Source organism: Labrus mixtus, chromosome 3 (assembly GCF_963584025.1).
Source record: "Labrus mixtus chromosome 3, fLabMix1.1, whole genome shotgun sequence".
NCBI lineage: Eukaryota > Metazoa > Chordata > Actinopteri > Labriformes > Labridae > Labrus > Labrus mixtus.
This window is the reverse complement of record NC_083614.1, coordinates 17602008-17627434: the sequence shown is the minus strand read 5'-3', so window position 1 is coordinate 17627434 and position 25427 is coordinate 17602008. Positions and strand designations below refer to the sequence as shown.

Sequence of the window (25427 nt, the reverse complement as noted above, 5' to 3'; positions counted from 1 at the left end):
ACAGGTGCGCGAGTAACAAAATGTTACTCGAATAATGGGGTCAACGCCGAGTACTCGTACCCATCCCTACTTTCTGTGTGAGATCCAACAGCAGCTCTGGGTCGAATGCTCTGAACCTCTCTGATCCGCAGAAACGTGACTATATTCCAGCTGTATCTTTCATGCAGGTTTAAGCTGGAGGTTATGGTTGACAAGAATCAGAATTGTATTGTCAGTAATATAAGAGCCTGCTGTAGTCAGTAAACTTGGACAAACAAACTCCATTACAGAGTGCTGTTTGGTCCAAAAAATATAGTTACTGGATGTAACTCCAGTTCTATGAGTATGTGCGTAGCCCTCTAAAAGGCATCACTATTGTTTGACCTTCTATGCTCCGCAAGAACTGAAGATATAACCCCTAAATGCACACGCATCCGTTAAAAGAATGGTGTATGTGTTTCACACTGTCAAAGCTCAAATGAGACAAAGAGCGGTTTCTGTAAATCACTAAAAACTTCAGTCTGTATTTTCGGGTTTTGCTATCATGTTGCTGTGTCTCAGACATTTCTGACCATCAGTCATTGTGCAGGGGAGCAGAGCGGTTCAAACGGGACAGAATGAAATAACCGACCAGTTGGCATCGCTGTCTCTCTGCTCTGCGTCTGTATCAGACAATACCTGAACTTGTGCAATAGTATAAGATGCCAAAAGGAGTTGACTTGAATGTTGCCTTTTGGCAGCATTGGAACGGTGGGCTTATGGAGGCTGTTTTTGAGCTTCAGGACTGATGTAGAGCGGAGCGGAGAAACACAATAGGAACACGGAGAAGCACAGCTGCATGTAAACAGTCCAGCACCTAACTGCTGGATTTTATGGTGGATTTGCATGTTTATTGTTGCTTCAAAATGTTACAGAAACAATAAGAAAATTACGCCTTATTTCTTCTTTTTTTTCTTCCCATGAACGGTGCTCACCTTCTCCACTGCTCTCTGTCCCCCCCCCCGTGCTGCTAGCACATGAAAAATAATGGAGATGGGATCATTTTAAGGCAATTGGTATAGAAGTCTATTGCTAAAATTTTGACAACCTTAATTCAGGACAGCAGGGTCAAAACAAACTATGATATAACATTGTCTATGCCTATCTTGTACAATACACATTGCAACGTTTCATACTATAGATAATGAATACCAGAAGGCAGTTTAAGTCAAGCAAAGCACACAGGAATAGGCTAAACATGTCCTTGAGTCCATTACTGGAAGGGTTTGGGATACCCATTCCCTCTCCCAGTGGACTCGCTGATGGACAGCTCCGTCAATCTAGTGGTTTACACACTGGATGGGTGCATGCATGAACACTACTCGCACTGATTGATTCAGGATCCCACTCTGTTTATTTCCTAGTTGTAGAATTCAATGCTGATGGCCTCTTTCAAACCAAACTTGTTGATGTTAGCTCAGGCAAAGAGTGTAGTATCATGTTTTTCATAAATATTTAAAGCCCTACAGGTTTTCACTCTGACACAAGTCAGTGATTATAACATACTTCATATCATTTGAGTGCAGATTTTGTTGCAGAATCCTTAATTAGGTGATGGCAAAGCAAGAAAAATGATTTAAAAGAACTTAAAATAATAATGAACTGTTTCAAACAGTAACTGTGATTATCATCTATTATAATAAATCCTAAACGATGTGATTTTGTACATCTAAAAGAGGAGATTTGTTTTAACTTCCCTTATCAAAGGTCTCAACTTTGACATCATAAAACGTTTTAATTTTGTCTCGTGGTATACCTGTTTGTGCCCTTGCTGTTCTCTCTTGGCACAACAAACTCCTGAGCTGAGCAACACTATCTCATTTTCTGACAAGTTGATGTTTTTCGATTTCTGGCTACATACCTGATTTTCTTTTACTATGATTTGTCAACGAATGGATAGATTATTTTGTTTAATTGGAATCCTCTGAAAGGTTTCCATATTGAAACCTTTGCCTTGCAGATGCTTTGTCTTGCTGAATGTTCTTCATTTGTTGATGTTGTTTTGCATTCTCACAAGCTCAGAGTGAGGGTTCTTAACTTTTTCTCACACAACAGGTCATCAAGGCTCACATAGAAACCAAGGCGCTGAATAGATAATGGCCTTTAGTGAGTAGTGCTCCTTCACTGAGGGCTGAGTGAAATGGGTGGTGCAGCAACAATGACATCTAGTACACATCACTATTAGTCAGTCTTGATTGCATAGAAAATCACTGAGCATTTGGAAGGACAACACTTGTACTTGTTTTTTTCCTCTTGATACATCCAACAAATGAAACATTTGATTCATGATGCCATCGGCCTCATCTGGGACGAAAGTAGCCACGTGTCTCTAGGATGTGAAACTAGCAACCACGTCTGTCCCTAACGTGCCAGTTTGACACGGCACTCTCCCAGAGGGTTACACTCACTTTATACCTGACATGGTTCACCACCTCACTGTTACAGCCAGAGTAATGTGCAGCCACTCTTTCTCCAATCTTACAGTGTAAATTATTATTATATTGTTTTTACAGCACTTTGTGTTATGTATGGTTATGCACACATTCACACCCACACTGAAGCTGTCATCTGTGGAAGATAGATAGCCTTTGTGTCCAGGGATGGTACAGCAGGGCACATCTGTCCTTGTTGTGCACCAGAGCAGGGTGCATTTTAGGTTCCTCACACACTTATTGAAACAAACACAGACCTGAAGGTTTCAGCTGCATTGTAGATATTTTTTAGAATTTGTTTGTAGCATCACCGATCAATGATCAGTACAAGTATAAATAATCCGTGTTACAGAGAAAATAAAGGCGCTGGCAGCTCTTTCAAAAACAATTACCGGTATGACTAGTATTATTTTGAGTAAGGCAGGTGCAAGAGGCTTCTGTTGGCTCTTTATTTTTCACATTGCCCATTTTTATTTTTTAGGAGTAAATTAAAGGGAAACATCAGGTTGTAAATGCCCAAACCTTTATTGTATTGTACTTATTTTATCAAATTAAGTGCTATACATCTGCAGGTCTGTTAACATTGTTCTATGATCAATCCATCATCATTTATAAGCATGAAAGAGTTCATGGTAATAGACTGCACTTTTTTTTGAATCAGACTTCCACAGAAACAAACACATCCTTGTATCAGCACGATGTGTTCCTGTCGTACCAGCTCACCAAAGGAACTGTATTAAAGAGTGGGAACCCTGGCTGTATAAGATGAGTCTGGGGGGCCTCCGTGCCTCTGTCCCTCCCGGTTGCCACTCTGTCTCTCCAGGGGTTAAACCTGCACCTTTTTCTCAATCGCAAACCAGTTCAAACCGGTCCTCGTTGAAGCGTTTTTTGTTTTTTTTTTGTCTTGTGGAATCTTGGGATAGGGTCATGTGGAGCTGTGATGATGTCACGCTGGATTAGGAAGACCTTGAGTGGCCTTTTCTGTACTTGGAAAAGATAATAGACATATGCTGTTAGTTGAAGCTCAGATCATTAACCATCAATTGTGTTTTCATGGCTGAATTATTTTATGTTAACATGTAAAAGTACTCTCATCTCTATGTCTCGATGCATCACACATAAATAGTTATCAACCTTATTTGCCTTTTCAATAGAACGTGTTTGGCCTACATGAATATGTTTGGAGTAAATGTTACTTCCTGTTGGAGCTTTTTTTTATCTGTGTACCGTCCACATCTCAACCTTGCATTTCTGTGTCCGTAAATGTTTCCAACTGTTTCTTTTTCTCTCTCTCCAGGGTGAGAGCAGCCATGTCAGAGGAGGCAGTGCGTCAAACGCGCAGTCAGAAGCGTGCTCTGGAGAAGGACCATGTGTCTGCTCCTGGGTCACCTGTAGACATGGACAGTAAACGTGTTAAACTGGAGAAAGGGGATGAAGATGAAGCTCCCCTGGCGCTGGTGGAACCTGGAGCTGATGGTGTCAAGCTAAAGAGTGAGCAGGCAGTGAAAGTAGCAGCCAGCATCCTGAAAGCCGGGGAGGTGAAGGCCACGATCAAGGTGGAGGTGCAGACCGGTGACGAGCCTGTTGACATGAGCACATCGAAAAGGTGAGAAAAAGGAGATGTTTACACCTTCACACTCCTGAACATTTCTAGAGAATTTCAGGAGGACAGCCACTGAAATCCTTCTGATCTGGTCATTCACACATGCACCTACACCAGGAGATTTTCCTTGTCGGATGGGAGGGGGTCGGTCGGCCGGGGGGGGGGGGGGGGGGGGGTTGTCGGTGTCTTGTGAGGCAAAACATGACGTAAAGTGAGCCACAATAATAACAAGAGTGAAGAACAACATACTGGTGAACCGAAAACATAATGCAGCTGAGATCGTACCAGTCGGGTGCATACAGTCTATAGTTTTGCACCGATCACAGGATACAAACGTCAGCGCCCCCTCTTTCTCGCTCCAGGTGAATTCTCCTGATCATTTCCTGCCACATTCTAACATCAGCTCACTCTGACTTTCTGCGTAAAGATCTCTAGGGAGCTGGCAGGAGAAACTCCAGATAAAATCTGAGTGAAAAATGTGGCTGTTTGCATTCACACATACAGCCCCCCCCCCCCCGAAAAACTTACAGAGTTTTTCAGGAGTTGTGCGCAAGTGTGACAGCACCGAGGGCTGATGTGAACACGGGCTGCGTTTTGCTATCAAACTCGTGAAGTAATAGTTGCAGATCTCAGAGGGGCTGAGAGCTTTTTGTTCATAAAGAACATTTTGTTGTTGAGTTCACATGACACTGTCAAAGTCATTAATCTAAACCACAATGAAAGGAATACTATAAACACTGTACCTTAAGTCTACTCCTGGGTCTCGGTATGGCATATGCAGCCAACTTTGTCCACAATGAACCCTCTGTAAGTATTTCCAGCTGGAGTTAACGCATGTTAATCTCCTTATATTCAAGTTTATATCAGTGAGGGCATGAAATGCAAAAAAAAACAACAGTTTCCTGTTGTTCCGCTAGTCGATTACGATTAAGTGTTGTTGAACCTCTTTAAGGCAGGGTTGTGAATTGAAAGTGTGGGACTTCATACAAGCTGACAGCCGAGGCTCAATATTTGTCAGCATTTTTGCATACGTGTTTGTTCAAAAACTTTTTAGAGATTATTTGTTTAACTGAAGACTTGGATATCACGCCTGCACGCACGCTGTGTAGTTATGCAGAAAGATGAGTCTGTTGTACTTTGAGGCTTCTATTTAACTTTGCAAACACAAGTGGTCTGACAGGAGTCATACAGGAAGTCGCCGAGCGGTTCTCATCAGCCTGCCCCCATTCTGAAAAAGTTTGAGGCTCCTGAGGTCTGGGCTCCATTTTCTCTCACAACAGCACCTGAACTCTGCCTCACACTTCACACAAAATGAAGGCTATGTGTCACAAACTGGTTCCAACTGGCCGTTACCATGGTTTCCACATTGGAAGGAGCAGTTGGAGGAAGGAGGGGCCATGAGGGGTGGTGGGTGTGTCACATGACCACACAGAGAAATGCCTGATGTCATGTGATGTGTTGGGTAGAGCAATAAATACAGAGTGATGTGATGGCAGTCAAAGTGGAACAGAGATGTGATTAGGCTGAGTGTCACCTTTGCCCCCCCCCCTGTTCCAACCTCCCCTCCCTGTTTGTTTGTTGTTTACTCACTGCAAGGTGATGAACTTACTGCTGTATACAGAAAGCTGTGAGTGTGTAGGGGCAACTTTGTTAAAAAAAACTCACTGGAAATGTAATAAAAGAAAAACTCGGGATAAATGCAGTCATGTATAAACTGTGTCACCAAGATCTCCTCCTAAGAAGATTTTATGTATCTGTTTTAAAAATATCTGAATGCTTCTTTTCAAGGCCTGTTTCCTATTAATAGCTCAGCTATTTATTTAACATGGAGAGCATTACCAAGCTAAAAATGGCATTTTGCAGTTTTGCATTTGGAACCGACAATCCCTCTGCTCCTAATAATGACCGATTCAGCAATCCTATAGTGGGGTCACTGTGAAGCCTGTGATCGGAGAAGCCGAGGCATGCAGAAACATTGGACCTTACGTAACCAAGCTGCTGTGTGTTGGGATGCTTGTGTAAGCTGTTCTCAATAGAGTGGTATCAACCATCACAAGCTAGTCCGTGGCTCTTTTATAGGCCATGTCTATCAAGGCAACCGAATGCCATTTGGGTTGTGTTGCTGAAGGATGATGAAGCATTTAATTACTTTGTATTTATACATGTATGTGTGTATGTAGTTTATCATGTTTTAGTATGTAGAATGTAAACAGAGCTTAGGAGGAAAAGTGCTGCTGGTTCAGTCTTTAGCCATGTTCGCAGAGTAATCCCTCCCAGAATAGGAGTATGCTGAAAGTCTTTAACAGTATGGTGCATATACAGTACTTTTCAGGAAGTAGCACTAACATGTTTTAACAAGGTGATGGTTGTGTTCTTAGCAGCTGTAAGAGTATGACAGTCAGTGTTTATTGTTGTGATTGTGGAGTCTGCTCATATTCTCATCTCATAATGGTTAGAATAAACAACACAGTTATTGTCATATGGTTGACCTTGTTGAACTGATTATGCAGTCGTTTGAGGGGAGCTGTTGCACAGCCGGGCTGAGGACAGAGAGGTTAGCAGAGAAACGTGCCACAAGACAGGCGTGTACAAAAGGATGAAAAAAGTGTGAAGAAGTGCGTCAGTGAGTATGCGGGACTATAAAAGATGAACAACTAAGTAAGGATGGGGGAAGGGTGTTTGAAGTAGAGACTGAGTGATTGACTGAAAGAGAGAGAGTGTACACAATAGGTTGGCTCCTGGCCATGCATTCCCCTCCCCCTCACTGTCACCCTCTTCAGTGTCTCCAGCGGACCTCCGCTCTGCTCAGCTTGTGACTCTGGTGTCGGCAGCTGGGAGGGAGGGGAGAGCTGAGGCCCAGGCTGTGCCGTTCCAGCTAGGCCATAGGCCTCGACACGGAGGTAGAGGGGAGGGGTGAGGCCCTTTCTGGGTGGTAAACTGGGCCTTAGCTTGAATCCCTGGAGCTCTTAACAGCGCCTGAACAATTATATAACTTAACTGTAAGAGTGCGTGCATAAATCCACATTATGGCCCGAGCCTCTGCCTCTCATACTGCCATACATCACAGTCCCTAAAGCACCTCATCCTGCAGCACTTCTGTTTACCAGTCAGACTTCTGTTTTATTAAAGTGCTGTTCCTTTAGGACCGTACAGGATCCCCAGTGTCGAGGCAGATTTATTCTTTTAGTCGTTCACGCATTGTAAAATTATAACCACCCCCTTCTTCTTATCTCCACCCCCTCCGGAGTGATGCGTATGAAGCTTGCCACTAGTCGCCTTTGTTCTCCTTAGTTCTCAAGAAAAGCCACTTAACATTCTACCAAAAGGCTTTAAGCTTTTACTCCTATACAAAACGGAAATGTAGTTAATTGATCTCTGTTTGCATGTTGTTTGTGACTGGCTGCTGTGTCTGTAGACACTAAAAGGAGCAGGAGGTCTGTTCGTTGATGTTACCTATCGCTGAATATAATGGGATCGGTGCGATCTTCCCCTGCCGCCATTACTCCATTATTGATCTCTTGGTTCTTGTGTTCTTGTGTGTCCCAGAGCACATTTGCTCCAAAACAGGGTTGATGAAACGGTAATTATCTACTGCCATCTACTGGATGTACTGCAAAAATACAAGTTAGTTGCAATTAATAGAAACTGTGGTATTCTAGACAGAAAAGGGATACATTGTTTCATCCTTGTTGACTGGTGAAACACATTTAGAAAATAATTGTTTATTTTCTTTTTCTTTTTTTTCCCCCCTCTCAGTGACATTAAGAAGGAACGGCAGCCGCCATCGCCGGATGATGTCATTGTGTTATCAGACAATGAGCCTTCCAGTCCTCTCATGAATGGCCACTGCTTCACCAAGACTGACACAGATAAACTAATGGTAAGAAAACAAAACTTAATCTGTACGGACTTTTTTTCTTTCAGGTTTAGAATTCCTCATCCTCACTTAGTGCAATTAAGAAGACAAACATTTTTCGACTTAAAAAAAAGAAGACTAAGCAGACATGCATGTACAATTTATCTCTATCGGTGTGTATAGAAAAGTTCTCCCGAGGAGAGGGAGCGCATCATCAAACAACTGAAGGAGGAACTGAGACTCCAAGAGGCCAAGCTGGTGCTGCTTAAGAAGTTACGACAGAGCCAGATCCAGAAGGAGAGCACTGCGCAGAAGGTAAAATTCCCAAGAGTTTCTGATAGATGTATCAGAAATTGGGAATTGTTGTTTTAATTGTTTGTAAGTTTCATGTACTGCAATCAAAAGGTTCCTAGTTATGCTTAGGCATTCCTGATGATTGCATTCGACATAATTAAGGAAAAAAATGTATGAAGTACACACTTCCAGACTAATACCAAACCCTGTTTGTTTTAGACGACTGGCTCAGTGGCCACTCCTCCTCCTCTGGTAAGAGGTAGCATCACATCAAGCAAAGGACCCCACCAGGTAATTACTATAATTTGTTTAAGCCTCCTGCTAAAACTTGCACTAACTGAAATACATCTACATTACACCACATGCGGAGGGAATACTGCTTTCAAAAGCTTCACATATACGGTATAGGATGCAACACTTCTGTTACATACTTGTGTCATTGAGTATGTATCTGCCTTACTGTTCACAGGTTATAGGTCGAAGCTCAGGCACGGTGATTCCTCCTCCCTTGGTGCGAGGTGGGCAACATGTACCGTCCAAACACAACTCTCAGATTGTCATGCCGCCGCTTGTCAGAGGGGCGCAGGTTAGTGTGAGGGTTCGTGACGCTTTTCATTATGATTATTTACATTATACTAGACACATTTGAAGAAGTGTAGTTTTCAAGGGCTCTTTGTAAATTACTCTTTTTTTCCCCCCCCTCTCCATGCCCACTCTTCATGCTCCTGTGATGGCTGCTTCTGTGTATATGCTGCTATCAGCCTATTGCAATGACTCCTCAGCAGATAGCAAGTCTACGTCAGCAACAGCAGCAGCACAGTGGAACAGGCCCCCCTCCACTGCTCCTGGCCCCCAGGGCTTCTGTGCCCAATGTCCAGGTCCAGGGCCAGAGGATCATTCAGCAGGGACTCATTCGGGTGGCTAACGTGGCCAACAGTAATATCATGGTTAACATCCCTCAGGTAAGGAAACTATTTACAAGCTTACATTGCAGTGGGAAAAATGCCCATTCATAACGTTTCTGTTCCATTGCCATGAAAATAATATCTTGTAGTTGCTGATGTGTCTTCGCTTGTGTTTTTCTCCAGGCCTCTCCAACCAGCCTAAAAGGTTCCTCAGTGTCCCCGAACTCCAACATTAATGACTCCCCTGCCAGCCGGCAGGCGGCAGCTAAGCTTGCACTGCGTAAGCAGTTGGAGAAGACACTGCTGGAGATCCCTCCACCTAAACCTCCTGCCCCTGAGTTCAACTTCCTTCCTTCAGCCGCCAATAATGAGTTCATCTACCTGTTGGGGCTGGAGGAGGTGGTGCAAAAGCTTCTGGAGATGCACGGCAGGGGTGGGTAGACATCTGCCCTGTTCTAACTAGTTTGTGGATATTGTAGTGTCATGGTGGATTACATAGTAGAACATATATGTTTATATGTATTTCAACAAAGCACTTTGTTATTCATCTAGGCAATCTAGGCCCAGCTGCTGCCATGGCCAGCGCCATTCCCAAAGAGCCACACACTTGCGCCCAGTGTAAGACTGACTTCACTTCCCGTTGGAGAAAGGAGAAGGCTGGGACTATCCTCTGTGACCAATGCATGTCGTCCAATCAGAAGAAGGCCCTGAAGGCTGAGCACACCAACCGGCTGAAGGCAGCCTTTGTGAAGGCACTCCAACAGGAGCAGGAGATAGAGCAGCGTATTCTCCAGCAGGCGGCCTCCTCTTCATCTGTCTCTAAAACCACCTCATCTTCCTCTCCCTCAATGTCCAAGAGTGAGATGCTGGTGTCTCAGCAGTACAAGCAGGTCAGGGCTGCCATGCAGCACAGATCTGTGTCTGGCCACCACTCCACCATTAAGCAGGTGAGCATGGCCTTCCATTATCTGAGTCATGGGTTTATAAAGTGATTTAAAGATTTCTGTACATTTGCAGTCATTATATTTGTGGGTTAACACATGTACCAACACTCGGCATGTCTCCCCTCATTTTGTTTCTCCTTATAGAGTCAGCTGTCTCACAGCATCCAGGCTGCAGTGAGCTCTCGTGGTCTGGCCCACGCATACACTTCCTCCTCTCAGCTTCAGAATGCGGTGACAGCTGCAGCACTGGGCAGCAGGCCAGGTAAGCATGCTGCGGCACGTCCACTGCAGCAGGGAGCGAAGGTCAGCGCCGGCAGCAGCAGCAGTAACCAGGGCAATGTGGCTGCCTGGAGGAAGCAGAGCGGGGGCAATACAGGTATATACACATGAGACGAGGTTAGGCCGAAACAAGCCTTACTTGTTCTCGCTTTCTGCTCTTCCTTTGGGTAATCACTTTCTACTAAAGTGGACTACTTTTTTTTTCCCATCACTTCTCAATATCTGTCTTTCCATTTTCTCAGGCGAGGCCTTTTTCATTTAAGTTTTACTGTATAGTTCTCCCGAATGTTTAAAAAAATAAATACATTTTTGGCTGTAAATCTTTTGAAAATGTCACTCTTCTTGCTCAGTAATTTCCTTCTCTGTGTGTTGTCTTTGCTTTTAAACTTCAATGTGTGATATTTCTGGATACAAATTAAACTGAGCAGTTCAATCTTCATCACATTGACCCCTGCTGTGTTTGTTTCCTCCTAGGTGTGACTATGGCCTACGTAAACCCCAGCTTGTCTGCCCATAAAACCACCTCTGCTGTGGAGCGTCAGCGAGAGTACCTGCTGGACATGATTCCCTCCCGTTCTATCTCCCAAGCAGCCAACACATGGAAATAATGCAATCTTACTCCCTACTGACATCATAACCATTACCCCTCTTAATATCAATAACAGCCATTCTCATTATTGTTCTAATCCTTTCTATGGACCCTTTCTCTGGCCAGAATGGCATGAGGGAGAATCAGCGTAGTTTTGTGTTGGACACAGGCGTTCCTTCACTTCTTCCACAGATATTTCTGCTCCCATCTTTCTTACTTGACTCTTCATCCCAAATTGGAGTTGAGCTGCGACAGCTTGGGCACCTACGACACAAGGAGTATGTCAATGATAATTCTTCTACCTTGGGCTTATGGAAGTTGAGAACACTTTCACAAACTTCGTCAGCAATGTTGCCTCTGCCCCCCCTGAAATTTGTCGAACCTCGCAGTTGCAGCAAGAGGAATCCTCCCTGAATTCCCCCTGCCTCTGGATCAGACAGGGGCAACCTAAAAGTCCCTCGGTGAAACAATAAAATATACGCCTTACGTCCTACCCCTATTCAGTCTGAGCCAGTCGGACTCAGGCCCATGTGATGGCCCGAACTGAACTTTACTAAAGACCTCATCCCAGGGATTGTGGTCGCGCTTTGAGGACCATCCACAAAATAATAACTGCTTCAGCTTTGCAAAAATGAATTCAAAAAATACAAAAAGGACTGTAAAAAAAAAAAAAAAAAAGATCTCTATCTGCACACAGACTGCCTCTTCTCTCTATCTCACAGAGTGTGTGTATAGTGGAGAAGTTGATGTGTGTTGGATTATTTTGTATGTATGAATGTTAGGATTTTTTGTCTTTTTCTTCTATAAGTCATATACTGTGTTTGGAATATTGTGCTCCCTGAGACTTTGGAAGTGGCCTGTTGTTCAGGTCTTAATTCACAGGCTAATGTTACTGTTGAGGTGGTTTTACATCTGCTGGGTTCCATGTTGTGGCCTACTTTTAAATACTTTGTTTTTTCTAAGATGAAGTGGAAGAATAAAGATTAAGGTTTCACTGATTAATGTAAAAACATGGAGCATATGTTTGGAGGACTATTCTTACTGAATAATGTAAAAGAAAAAAAAACAGACAAAAAAAAAACCTTCCAAAGAACTAGTGGAGCCCAAATGGAATCCCTTCTGCTAGAAGGTTTCTAGTTTATTTGAACCCTCTCTGGATATAAACATGAATTCATGCTAAACTGAGGGGGTGTAAGGAATGTCATATTTTTGACATTGTTTTTGCTTTTAGTCATAGGTTGTGGTGAATTGTTTTTCTTCTATAGACAAACTGTCTCTGGGTTTATTTATAGGGTCATGTTAGTAAAGATATATCCTTATGCCCTACATTTGAATGGATCTCCACTTAATATTCATTTGTTTTCTCTCATGTGTCCAGTGGCTCCCACTCACCTTCCGATTGGTCTGAGAGAAGCTGGACAGCTTTCAGAATGTAGTTATGCAAAAACAAACCCTATAGCAACACATGACATGAACTTCTTAGTCTGTATCATTGAAGTGTGTATGATTTATGTCAGGTCCTTGAATTGAGCGAACTATGCCTTTCACACGAGCTCTTGTGCATTTTTATCAGGTTGCAGCAGCACAGGATAAGCTAGCAAATACAACTTGTCCGACATTTAACCGGGGAATTCCTACGATAGATGACCATATTTTAATAACGATGTGTGTTTTCTTTCATTTCACTCACTGAGGTGGTCATGTTTCTCTAATTCACAAAGCAGAGGTGTATCTGTCCTATTGGAAAATGTCAACAAATACAACTTAAATTTTAGGAAGAGGAAAATGTGGATATTTCTAATGTAAAGATGTTTACAAGCAGTGTTTCTAAAAAAAAAAACTAAAAAAAAAAACTGACAGAAGCATTTAAATATCCACCATGTGTTCATCTTGATGTGATCTTCACATTGAAACAGCGGTAATGATTAACTCATCACTTTGTCATGACATACCTGGATTCTTGCTGCCCTGTTGGAGTTTGTTTCCTGCACACCTTAGCTCACCGATTCTTCTGGTAACTGGGCATCAGTTAAAGTTAGTCACTATGTACTGTGGTGTCATCTCTGTACATGAGGGTTTCATTTAGGATGGTGCAAATATTCATTGCTAATAGAAATACAAGCAGACAAAGTTGAATTCAAATTTCTCAATGTTGAGTATTTCTGTCTCAGTGTAGCATCAGAAATCGAACAGGTTGTCTGTACATTCCTGACAGGCAGGAAGGTAGCCGCCCGCGTCTTGTGGATGCAAAATAAGCGATCTGGATGAAGCCCTTCATTTAGTGCCCTGCTAAGTGTTAACCCTGTGCTTTCCTGACTACTGCCTGCTGCTGCTACTGTTAGACAACAATATCACCATTCCGTTCGTTTGGGCTCAGAGCTCTGCTGAATGCAGTGTAGCCCAAATGGAAAAGAAAACAAATGTATGAGAATTGTTTGTTATTTTGGATTTTTTTTCTGCTCTATCAAATAATAAAACTAATTTTAACCCCTTACTTCATGGCTGGTTTGCCTGGTCATTTAGATTGATGAAGCATGTGAGATGGTATTCAGAAAATGCTTATTTGATTCATTCGGGGATTTGATTCTTCAAGACTAATCTGAAATGTACAGATTTGTTTTTACATGGAACGTTGACCCACAGTTGTAACACTTAGATGATAAAAGTAGCTCAAAGTAAATAGTCATCCAGTTGAAAATTAGATGTATGCTGCGCTCTGCTTTCCTGCTTTTTTGCCAATGACATACCTGATTACGACAACATTATAAGCCACATCTTTTCTCTTTAATTTGAAGTGTTTTGCGTCTATTTGGTTTTGGACTGTTGGCTTGGTGTTATGAGACATTCTGGAACCTCACCTACAAAAAAAAATCAACATCATTCAACTTCAGTGTATTAAGCACAAAATAGCAAACCATTTTGTCCAGACTGGTAAGAAAAGATCTTGCATGCAATTTTAAAAAATTTTTTTTCAATACACCAAACATATTGCAAGTACTTGGCAAAGCTGCAAGGAAAACAGGACAACTTTTGACAGGCAGAACCCTGGAGAAGAGGCTGACTGAAGGGTAGAAAAGAGTTTGCCTATGAAACCTAATAATTAAATAATCATGATTCTTTTCAAAATCACACTTGTTCACTGGCCTTTGAAACACTGGAGGCCAACACATCCAAGCCCAGTACATCAACTTCATCTGGAAACATAATGTCCCAAAATAAAGTGTGCAGTGTGAAACAATTAAGTGTGAGTTAGCATCTTTAAAGCGCATAGTGCTCAATATTCAGGGTTTTGTAAGAAAAGTATTGCATGGCCTTTGTACTGGATGTATGTCAAGTAGTTGCCTTTGTTGCGTCTACCTGGTGCACACAGGCCTCTTAAAGTCAGAGTAGATTGATATTGATATTTTTCCACGTCAGGGATCAAGCGAAGGAACTCAGGTGGAGTGGGTTAAAACCACAAACAGCTCTTAACTCACACAATCTTGGATTCATTGCTAGGTTTACAATTTTCAAGTCTATTTTAAAACAAGTCTTGCTTACCAATATGTCCATAATATCCTTATACAAAATATTTCAGCATCCCAAGTGTTCAAAGTAAAACATTCATAGGTCAACAGCTGCTTTGAGCTGTTGATAATTGGCAAACTTAATTTAGCTTCTAGTGCTACAACATGTTTGTCAAGCCTGAGTGTTTATTAGTCCTAATTATTAGTTTTCCTCAATGGATTGCTTGTTTTGAATTGCAACCGTTTATTAAATCCCCTAGGTGGCAGCATACACCAACAAAAAAAACCATTCCCCTTAAGTTTGTCCTACAGTTTTTCTCATTTACTTTGGCTCAATTCTCAAATGAGAATTACTCTTTTCAAAACATTAAGTTCAAATCTTTGAACAGTTGGTTTGTTTTTCCACAATAGATCAGAATTTCTCATTCATTCAGGCAAATGATGGGGGATGCTCAATGGCACATCTGCAGTACTCTGGAAGTGGCCTGTCACCTCTCCAGCTACCAGACCAACTTCCATATTTCAATCTGCAACTGGGTATTGAGCTGTTGACCCTCAGGTTACCAACACAAGTCCCTACAGACTCAGCTACTGCCGCCCCAGACATACATGTATATTTCATAAATGTCATAAACGTAGAAATATCCAAACATGGGATGTTTGTGGTGTTTGCTAAATGAGCAAATAAGCAGCCAGCTAAAATATTTAACTAGGACATTCTTGGGTGTCACACAACTTTACGTGAAAGACCAAAGGTGAATTTTCTGTATACAGTGTAACACAAGGTTACATAAACAGTTTTACTGCACACAGCTATACCAATCTTTATGTGTACTGCTGTTTTGTAGAGTATGGATCTTTCCCAGTAAACTTTTACCTTATATTAAAATCTGATTCTAAAAAGCGCAGTATAATTGCACAGAGCAGTACGCAGTCAGTGTCATAAAAAAATGAAGACACAAATAGAGATTTTAATTATTTTCTGTCAAGGTTGACTAAAAAGAAGAAGAAAAGGCAGTAGCATTTCAATACGGCTCACACAATGAGAAAACTAATTTTCATTTTGGTGGCATTGACCAATTTACTGACACAACGACTCAGTTTTGAAACAGGAATGAAATGTTCTGGGTGACTTGTGACTTTTCACAAACAGCTGTGACAAATGTTCTTACAGTGAAGAGCACTTTAAGAATGTATTTGAAAAATGAGTCAAAAATGATGGAGGAAAAATTGTAAATTGTTTTTCAGGAATTGAATCTTCAATCTTTGTACATCTGTTTACAGGAATCTACATCCTTATCTATAATATAAGACCACAGACCTGTTCCTGTTATTTGAGTTGTAAGAAGTGGTCAGGAACTTTGTAGTCGAAGCCAACTGGAACAAAGACTAGAAAAGAGAGAGACCTTTAGAGAAGAAAGTGACTTATTGTTTCTCACCACGACCCATTTCTGAGCATTCTTTGGCTCCTGCAGGTTCTCCCCTCGGTACTACTCTACATATCCGCCCTCTTTGTATGTGCATTAGATTTACATTGATTGAGTGCTTTTCTCCCCCTATGCTTGCCCTAAATCCATATGGTGAGTATGCATGACTTCAACTCCTTTTTGGTGTCACTTTGGTTCTGTTCCATCTATTTGTGCTGGAGCTACAAATTGCTGCTGCACTGTAGCACCACTCAGCTCCTGTAGTGTTATTATCTCAGCTGTGGTCTTCATTTACCTCCCACCATCATGTGAGAGGTGTCAGTGTTTGTGATTCAGAGAGCAGTCAAGTGTTTCATCATTGTAATGCATGCTCCAGATTCTACATCAAGGGATTTTTCTTTGCGCCACCAACGACTATACGCATGAATATGTGTGAATTTTAGAGGGGTGGTCGTGGTGGGGGTGCACCGTGGATGACTGAACAGCTCTGATCGCAGCAGCCTCAGCCAATCAGCCGGCGAGCACCCTGCCTGCTGATTCTTAATTGGCTGTCTTTCCTGGTGAGCTGCAGCTGATCCACGGAGCCAGATGGTTTTATTAGAGACAGAGAGAGAGAGAGAGAGAGAGAGAGAGAGAGACGGCTCCACAGTGGGAGAGAGACAGAGACGAGAGGCAGAGATACAGAGTGTGTGTGTAGCATCCAGTAATTACCTTCCACTATCTGAACCAATCAAGAGCCACAGACACAGAGAGAGAGAGAGAGAGAGAGAGAGAGAGCGAGCGAGAGACATAGGGAGGAAGCCCATTTAGATTCTCAGTTTATTCCGAGGCACTGAGGTAGACAGTGTGCTTATTGAATCAGAGTGACACACAAGGAGCGGAAGTGCTTTCTTTCAAGCGGCACAGCTCATCCTTTCTCGTATTTGCCGAGTCCCGCTGGGTGAAAAAATAAAGATGGACAAGATGAACCACAGCTCGGCAGAGGCTGAAACCATAGAACCACTGCGTTACCTCAGGTAGGCAACTGCTCACTCCTGTTGCATGTCATGCCCTCACTTCTATTCTATTAGATCCGTCTTCTGTTTCTTCTTCTTCATCCCAGCTGGCGGGCTCTTTAGCTTGTATTTTGATTAACAGCCTCACAAATTCACATAATCCTCTCAAAGTGAAGAACGGGGCAGGAAAGAGAACCGCACAAGAGAGTCAGGCAGCAACATCTAGATCTTCTCGTAGGACCCAAGAGAAGTCCTCTCAAGGGGACTTGTAGTTAACATTCATCTCGCAGCCTGTTTGAATCTGAGCAAGCTGTTGGGAAAAAGACTCAGGGGAGGGAATGATAAGAGCTATTAATTGTTTAAGTCAACTTTCTTGCCAAATGCTCAATGCTCAAAGTGATTATGACGATAGTAGTTAGGATGATGTCCTCAGATATACCTTGACCAACCCAGAGAAACTCCCTCTCTGCTTTGCCAGCCAGATCATTTGTCATGGCTCCTTAGACGCTTATGACTGAACTACAATTAAGAGTGTTTATTGAATTTCAGGGCCCGAGTTAAATTAGGCTCTACATATAACTTATCAAGCCAAGCATGTTAGGATTTTAAATCTCTGTGAATGAGATGTTTTATAATTTCTCTCTGTCGTGTGTGTGTGACCATGACTGCCTCTGTATCCCCGAGACATTAAAATGTGAATTTAAGGGAGAAAGAGGGTGGTACTTGTTAAGTGCCTGACGTGATATAAGTAAGCTGTTATGAGAGCATCCAAACCTTTTACACAGACACACACATCAACACAAAGCACATGTGCATATTGGTTACTTTATTTGGATCCACATTTGGTTTCAAATGACTGTGTCTGTTTTCCTGACATGCACACAGAATCGACAGCTTCCAGCCACCGTGATGTAATTGTGACACATAAAATGCTGCAAAAAAGAGAACGTATCAAAAACACCCCAAGAGATAACAGCTGCATACCTGTATTTCGCTAACTCAAGGTGCAAGGCTTCTTAAATGAGCGGTTTTATCACAGAACTAGAGTCTGCGAATGAACCGTGGGAGGATGAGTTACATTTTGGGTATTACAGTCACCATGGTTCTAAGTAGGGACTACATGACATACTAGTTCTGCAGCATCCACTTTTATCCCTTTCTTTTCTTTTTTTTTTTTTTACCATCAGTCATGAGTCATGAGTGCGATGCTAAATCAGTCGAGTGCTGTAACATTTTGAGTAAGTCACATGTTACCTTTTATTTCTGTGAAGCACTAAATAATATGAAGGCTGGCACAGAGATACATATAGCCACAGGCTCACACAGTGGTAAACAAAACGAACCCTTTAAAGACAGCATTCCATGTTGAAAAGAAAATCATGTGAATGCATGAACTATTTATGACCTGCTGACCTCGTCTCTGGGTATTTTGATGTACATTTGTTTTGTTGTCATTTAGAAGGAAACATTGCTGTTGGTTTTTTTCATTTAGAGCCGTTTAAACAAGATGATGCACTTAAATTAAACCAAACAGATGGTTAATGTTCATCAATGTCTGAGCCTGGCAGGGACTTAAGCATGTGGGAGTTCATATGGTGCCTTAAGATATATGAATGATAATGCATACTGTAGCTCTTCTAGTACTCCCCTGTGTCTACAATAACACACACTGATATTTATTTAAATGCAACAATCGTTTCCAAGTCATTGGAGTTTTTTTTTTTTTAAGAACACGTGTTACTGCCTTTGCACTGGCTGCATTTACATTCTTCTCCATGTGTGCTGAAATGTGAGCAGCAAAGGCGGGCAGATAAACCACCACCTGAGAAGCTTCACCCCGATCCTCACACTCTCAGATCTGCAGCTTGATTGGTGCCAGTCAATTAAGGCAGTCAATTATATCCCCTATATACTGCTACATGGGTAACTGATTATACAGCCACCATCATTACCAGAGCACATGTATATATGCATGTGTGCATGCATGTAAACATAAGGTGCCTGTGTGACCTTGTGTGTAATTCATTTATGATTTATTCACTCTTTGAATTAACTTTGTGTTCATAATTATTTTAATATGATAGAATCCTGTGTATCATGTGACAATTAGATTAATTTCTAACAACAAAGGTTTGTTGGGGATTTTGTGCACACAAAAAAAACTGTAAGAGAAAATTACAGTCTAGAAGAGTAAAATGATAAATACAAAAAAACCAAACAGATAGATAGATAACATGAGCCCAGAGACACCCCCTGTGAAAAAGCTGTTCAATAATGTAACGAAGCAAAAAATTTAAGAAATGGATTTGCTTGAGGCAAGAAGAAACCTCTTTAGCTGATGCTTGCAATTCTCATTATGTGAAAATCCTGTTGTTATAATGCAATACGACAAAAACAGATGCTAAACACAACTTATGTCATACACTGCTGCAGATTAAACAAATAAGATGCATAAAATGCAATAAAGGAAATTAATAACTAATTCCTTATCACAAAAAACCCCCCGCAACCCATACCTGGAAAACAAAAATGATTTCCACCATAACCTCGTAAATGTTAATTGCCAAAAGAAGCTGATTAAAGTGCAGATATTGTACAGTGGATGAAATGCCTGAGGAGGTTGATAACCTGTAAATGGTGAAATAGATTTTATAGGCGGGGGATGACTTGACCTTGTGTCAAGCATCATCCTTGCCTATTGCTTTTTAAATGTAAGATTATGCTCTAAAGGCTTGTCTGTATGATCTAGAAAGTTTACCCCTCTGTTTCTAAAATATCAATATTCCCTCTTGCCTTTATCACTTTTCTTATGTTGTATTCACACTATTCTTCAAATAACAGCAAATAAAATCCTCCAACCTGCAAGAGAGGACTGAAAATATCTTCAAAGCCTGATTCATTTCAGAGACTCTCTGAATTTAGAAACTGTACTTGGGGGCATTTTTTTCAAGAGTGACTCAACAAATAGTGTAACACCTGCCTGCACATTGTGTCACTTTTTGGAGTAAATCTTTTCAACCTTATACCTTCTTTGATGCTGTGTTGAATATAATTCGACACTTCGCTCCATCTGCATCTTTCTTTCTGACACTGATCAATGTTTCGATTTCACTACTCTTTTCCACTGTTGCCCTGTCACCTGAGTCCCCACCCAGCTGCACACAGAAATATTCCACTGCTGTGACATAGTTCAGTCTGTCATCTTTCCACCTGCTGGTCTGCCTTACCTGTCGATCTGACTTGCTACCAGAGTGTCAGGCTGTCTGACTTGAACTGCTCAGCCTTCATGTCTCTCCTGCCTTGGCAACGATGCATATTGGGCTTATTGTTATTCATTTGGCTCGCTTCCCTTCTTTCACTTCCCTGCCACCAATTCCCAAGTCTACAGCCCCCATTTTCCTGTGTGACAGCTCAGACATTTATTTATAGGCCGAATTTAATGATCGGGGCAGCAGAGAGGTGGACACAGAAACGGAGGATGGAGGGGGGAGATGATTCGCTAGCAGTGCAATGTTTGGCCATAATTTTTCTCCCTTAACGTCAGATTACTTGTAAGAGTTCTCAATTTTGCTCAGTTTGAAACGGGTGAGTGTGGGGGAGAGTGGGTGAGAAAGGAGGCAAAACAGGATGAAGATTAAAACGGAGTTTCAAGTTTCATGAAAAGAAAAGAAAACTAGAGACAAGTTTCTTTATGATGATAAATTGATAAATCATCAGGTGAGGTTGTGATTTATTTTACCTGAGATTTTACAGCATTTTTCCCCCTCTTTGAACCCAGCTGACTCAGCTTGTTAATGAAGAACACAATAGAGCCATCTGAGGAAGGCTGAGCCAAGACTGTGTCCTCCTCATTATGGCCTATTGAGAATTCTTTAAGGGGCTTCAGATGATATTAGAGGACATGAGAGAGAAAATGCTCCCTTAGATGTCACCATTTCACTTACAGAGGAGGAAAAAAAATATCCTAGCTTTGGCATAAGTTGGTTTTTAGAAGATTTTAATGAAACGATTCAGTTAAAATGTGTAAACTTTGATGGTTAATGTAATGTAAACTGTAAACTTCTCCATTGTTTATCATTTCTTTTCAACTGTGCAATCTAACTCTAAACCGATCCACAATTTGTTCAATAATCCATGTGTGCAATGCTGATACTGAACTGGATAAGATTGTCTTTTATTGATCTTAATGTGAAATGATCTGTGCACGACTCTATGTGAGGGATTATGTTCAGTGAGCAGGTTGTAATCGTGGAATGGAACCTGACGGGGTGAGCAGGTCTTGTCTCACACTCGTTATGTGTTTACTTCACGTGCCATCTTCAGTTTTGTCGATTTCTGTCGTGGCGTACAGTTTTAGTGTCTTCTTTCCTTTGTTCGTCCGTTGTAATGCACCTTTCTATTCCTCCCACAGTAAAAAGACCATTAACATCAAATTAAGAGACTTCTTTCTGTGGACTGATATGATTACAGTTCATCAGCCGAGTCCCGAGCTAACTGTCTGCTTCTCTTAGTAATGGTTTGTTCTCCTGTGATCTATCGAGGGATAGCACACTGTTGCTATGCGTTATTGGCCAATCACAATCAAGTTTGCTTTGTTGTTTTTTTTATGCTTTTGCTGTATGTCAAAGCACTTTGTACCCACGCTTTTTAAGGTGCCAATGAAATGTGGATGTCATCATTATTACTGTTATTATTAAGTATTAAAAACAGTCAAGTAATAATGTTCTATACTGCACATTAAATTGTTGATTCTACATTACTCTATTGTGTGTAAGAGCAACTGTAATGACAGAACCCCCCACCTGATTCTAATTCTGCTTAAGGTAGATATTATAAATGGAGACACCCCAGTCAAAAAAAAATGGTTATGCTCCTGGAGCACAGTAAAAGGTTAATGCAGATTGTAATTGGGGGATAGAAGCTCAATACAATAAGTTGCCCTTTTCACAGAGCAGCAGTTTTAACAAGTTTGTGAGGTGCGTTTGTGTGTAGCCACATGCATGAAGGCGAATGAGAAGCAGAGAGAGACCATCTAGGATTCCGTCTTGCAGAGCCAATTTGTGCTTTTAAAAGACAAGATGAAATAGGTACAGAACGTGTCAGTTATTAAGCTTCACCAGTAGCTGTGTGTTGGTATGTGTGCTTGAGTGTGTTGTTGAGGGACACAGTAGGAGACTTTGATGTGCAAGAGTTTGTTACCTCCCTCAGAGCTCTAACAACTGTAAGTGCTGATTTATTTTTTGATAACTTTGACAGTGAGAAATCGTCTATTTTCCACTCTCTCTCTCTCTCTCTCTCTCTCTCTCTCTCTCTCTCTCTCTCTCTCTCTGTCCAAGCCCTTCCGGTCCTCCTTATACCTCGTCTTCAAGTGCCCCCTTCCCCCCTCCTGTGACTCTGTGACTCATCAGGCTACTATTGTTATTTAATGCACACACACACAAAAGTTGTTCAAAGTGCAGGGCTGCTCGGAGGGGTCCGTACTCCTTTCAGGTGTCTTATTGTAGACACAGAGCTAGAGCAGTATTCTTCATTGCTTTCAAAATGAAGCACAAATTGTGATTGAGACAGAATAATACACTTTGGTAAAGTGAGTATATGCAGAAAGAAGCAATTTCTGGACTCCAAAATGTGTTTCTTTGGAAAGGGACGAATGCTGTCATTAAATGTAACACAAATCCATAGGCAATCTCTATTTAAACAGTTTACCCTGCCTGGCTTAACAATGTCATTATCAGTTAAAAACCTTGACTACCTGATGCAAGCTTGAAGCCGAAATCGAGAAGGAGTTTGTTTTTATGGTCTACACACAACCATATCATCACAATTAAGGCATTCTCACTGATTAAAAGAGAGGGCCTTGGAGGTTTTCCAGTGTGAGAGTTTGCCACTTTACACAGAAATGTGTGTAAGACTAATTCAATTAAGTATCAGATTGAACGGATGGCAGCTGAATACACAAGAAAAATCTGTTGAGAAAATTTGATCGGTTTTAAAATTCAATACTCTGCAAAATGTGAAGCTGGCTCATTGTACTTAGTGAGGAAGGTGATTCAATTTCTACTTTCAGAGCCCTTTGCCATTTCCAAGTATGAGAAACTTACAGTTATGACAAGAGCTTTCATCTGACTCACAACACCAGGCTATTATTAGAGACAGACTGTTATTTCATTTGGCAGCTCCACACTGTGCCTCAATTAACATTAATTAAACTGTTTAAAATGTAAAAATTTATATCTTTACTATTTTGATTTATCTTTCTGACCCTTCTCTGCTCTTTTTTTTAGTTTCATTTATGGCAAATCATTGTCTGTCACCTTTAAAAATAATATATTTATAAAAAACACTAGTGGAAAAAAGCACATACCGTACCGGTTTCATTGAAATCGTCAGTTTAACTTCTTCAGCATAAATCAATGGTTCTGTTCTGACCCTTTTTATTTTGCAGGACTTTAAAGACATCTCTCAGAACAACTGAACTATTACACATCTGCATCATTCGATCATCTGTCTGCTCGTGTTGCTTGGGATTGATGTTGTTTACTCCTAAGATCTCAGCAATGAAATTAGTGAAGGAAATGAACAATTAATGGCAATATGAATGATGTGCACGAGGATCAAAATAAGATGTGCTTTTGAAAATGCGCAAGTAGCCTTATCCTTACAGCTCATTGTGACAGCCATTTTAAATTCTTTAAAGTAATCAAGACAAATGGAAGCTGAAAAACTAACACTGATTTTAAACTGTTCTTAGTCCACATACATGAAATATACTTTTGACAGTATCAAATAGAATAAACAGAAAGAGCAGAAAGTTACAGGTATTGCAGATTTGTAAGAAGTGCATGATGTAGGGAAGTGTGCGAGTTTGTTTAATAGGTGTAGATGATATTATTACCCAACTTAAACCTTCTTGTCATGTTGTGTTGGCATTTCACAGTTTGTTAAGCAAACATCATTTAGAAAGAAGGCAAGCACAAGAGAGCAGAGAGAAGAACTGCTGTTTTTGTATGGTGCTTCTGTTGCTCTTGCTTTTCTGTCATCTTAACAATAAGATTCATCACTTGAGCAACGTCCACTGTTATAAATTCTCCAGATATTACAGGCTTCATAAAAGTCTTCTGTATGCTATTATCCAAGCAAAGTGACGGGTCTTTTGAATGAACGATTCTTTTCCATTTTCATGTCATTGTATTCATTTCAGCATGTGGTGTCTTATTCTGTGTGTCCTTTTGTCCCCCGTGTTGTCATGAAAATAAATCAAGACAAAGATCTCAAACACCTGGCTGGTGTGTCGCGGCAGCTATATGTATGCAGCATCGGAGTCCAAGACAACTTTCCCTTAGGGGACAATAAAGTGTATCATGTTGTATTTAACGTCTCTTAATAATATCTTCATTGTCATGCTTCTCAGAAAGTCATTAGTGTCCCATATCCAGCATGAGCTCCAGTCTTAATTTTGCAGAACTGATTATTCTAATGACACATTCAGTCATTCTTGTGAGTGGCTTAAGTACACAGGAATAATCCATCAGATCTTGTCAGGAGCGAGCGGACATAACCGTCAATCAGGAAGACTTATGTAGCTCAAACATTCCTTCATTCTGAGATTGTAGGGCAGCTTTAATCATATTATATTCATCCGCTGTCAATTTGGTTTCATGAGTCCTTGAAAAAGGTCACAAGGAGCCATTATATGTAGAGCCCTAGAGTGTACATTTATCTCGAGCTAATGTGTGCCGCTCATCCATCAGCACACCGTGTTTTGGCATCTTGATTTTCAATCTTTTTTTTAGCCTCAAGTCAATAACTTACCTGTCATCACAGACTTGTCAATTTCAGTCATACTAGCATGTTGCCCTCTGTGTGCCCTACCAATTTCAGTCACTTGATCCCAACACCCTTCTGGACGCATGCTCCTCATTCCCCAATGACGCTTCTAATACAAACAGAGCATTCACAGCCTATACATTTGGGTTATACGTTGGTATAAAATAGCTTCATGCCAATAGTGCCAAATTCATTTTACAACCATAAGTCTCCTCTCAATTTCTCCTAAATGACTAGACAAGATATGATACATTTCACGATTTTGCAAAGAAAGGAAATATCACGTTAATTTAAATATTTAGACCCTTTAATATTTACCAAGTTGAAGCATCTTTGGCAGTAATTATACTCCTATGATTCTACTCTGATACAACAGCAGAAGATTTACTCATGTGGTTCAGAGAAAATGTTGCCATCCATCTGCTGGAAAATGTGAAAAATAGTGTCTATTTTAATAATGCCCAAGAGAAAAACGAGGACTGCTTTGACCTGCTTTGACCGGGAGTTTTAATACTTAAGCTATAGGCAACAAAAGTAACCTAGAGCTAGTTGACCAATGGTGTTTCTTTAATGCTAATAACTGTTATTTAAATCAGTGGTTCTCAACTCGTCTAGACTCAGGAGCCACCACCAACTCCTCCTGAGTTTGGACCTCAGTCGGTACAAAACACAAAAAACTGAACAAAACAAACGTGTTTAAAAAGCAATTCACAGACTTTTTTTACTCAAGCTTTTTTCCAGGCACACATTCA

General features: G+C 41.1%; 4 protein-coding genes across 7 annotated transcripts in view; 2 read left to right on the top strand and 2 right to left on the bottom strand.

The window, feature by feature from the left end:
* Window positions 1-13414, top strand: part of gatad2ab (GATA zinc finger domain containing 2Ab) — a 29798-nt gene extending 16384 nt beyond the window's left edge. For 3 of the 4 annotated variants that reach the window (XM_061033434.1, XM_061033432.1, XM_061033435.1), the window contains exons 2-11: window positions 3748-4056; window positions 7810-7933; window positions 8093-8224; window positions 8423-8494; window positions 8673-8801; window positions 8965-9165; window positions 9292-9541; window positions 9661-10055; window positions 10197-10428; window positions 10806-13414. In XM_061033434.1, the coding sequence (XP_060889417.1) occupies window positions 3761-4056; window positions 7810-7933; window positions 8093-8224; window positions 8423-8494; window positions 8673-8801; window positions 8965-9165; window positions 9292-9541; window positions 9661-10055; window positions 10197-10428; window positions 10806-10939 (1965 nt within the window). In that variant the 5' untranslated portion in view covers window positions 3748-3760 and the 3' untranslated portion in view covers window positions 10940-13414. The remainder of the gene's footprint in view (window positions 1-3747; window positions 4057-7809; window positions 7934-8092; window positions 8225-8422; window positions 8495-8672; window positions 8802-8964; window positions 9166-9291; window positions 9542-9660; window positions 10056-10196; window positions 10429-10805) is intronic. The other variant, XM_061033433.1, reaches the window with a different exon arrangement.
* The window catches only part of polrmt (polymerase (RNA) mitochondrial (DNA directed)), a 511894-nt gene that overhangs the window by 66709 nt on the left and 419758 nt on the right, over window positions 1-25427 (bottom strand). The window lies entirely within an intron of this gene.
* tmem161a (transmembrane protein 161A) overlaps window positions 1-25427 on the bottom strand; it is a 398404-nt gene that overhangs the window by 99617 nt on the left and 273360 nt on the right. The gene's annotated exons all lie outside the window — the stretch shown is intronic.
* The window catches only part of yjefn3 (YjeF N-terminal domain containing 3), a 50334-nt gene continuing 41385 nt past the window's right edge, over window positions 16479-25427 (top strand). Inside the window, exon 1 of the mRNA XM_061033431.1 lies at window positions 16479-16869. Coding sequence (XP_060889414.1) covers window positions 16808-16869 — 62 coding nt within the window. The 5' untranslated portion in view covers window positions 16479-16807. The remainder of the gene's footprint in view (window positions 16870-25427) is intronic.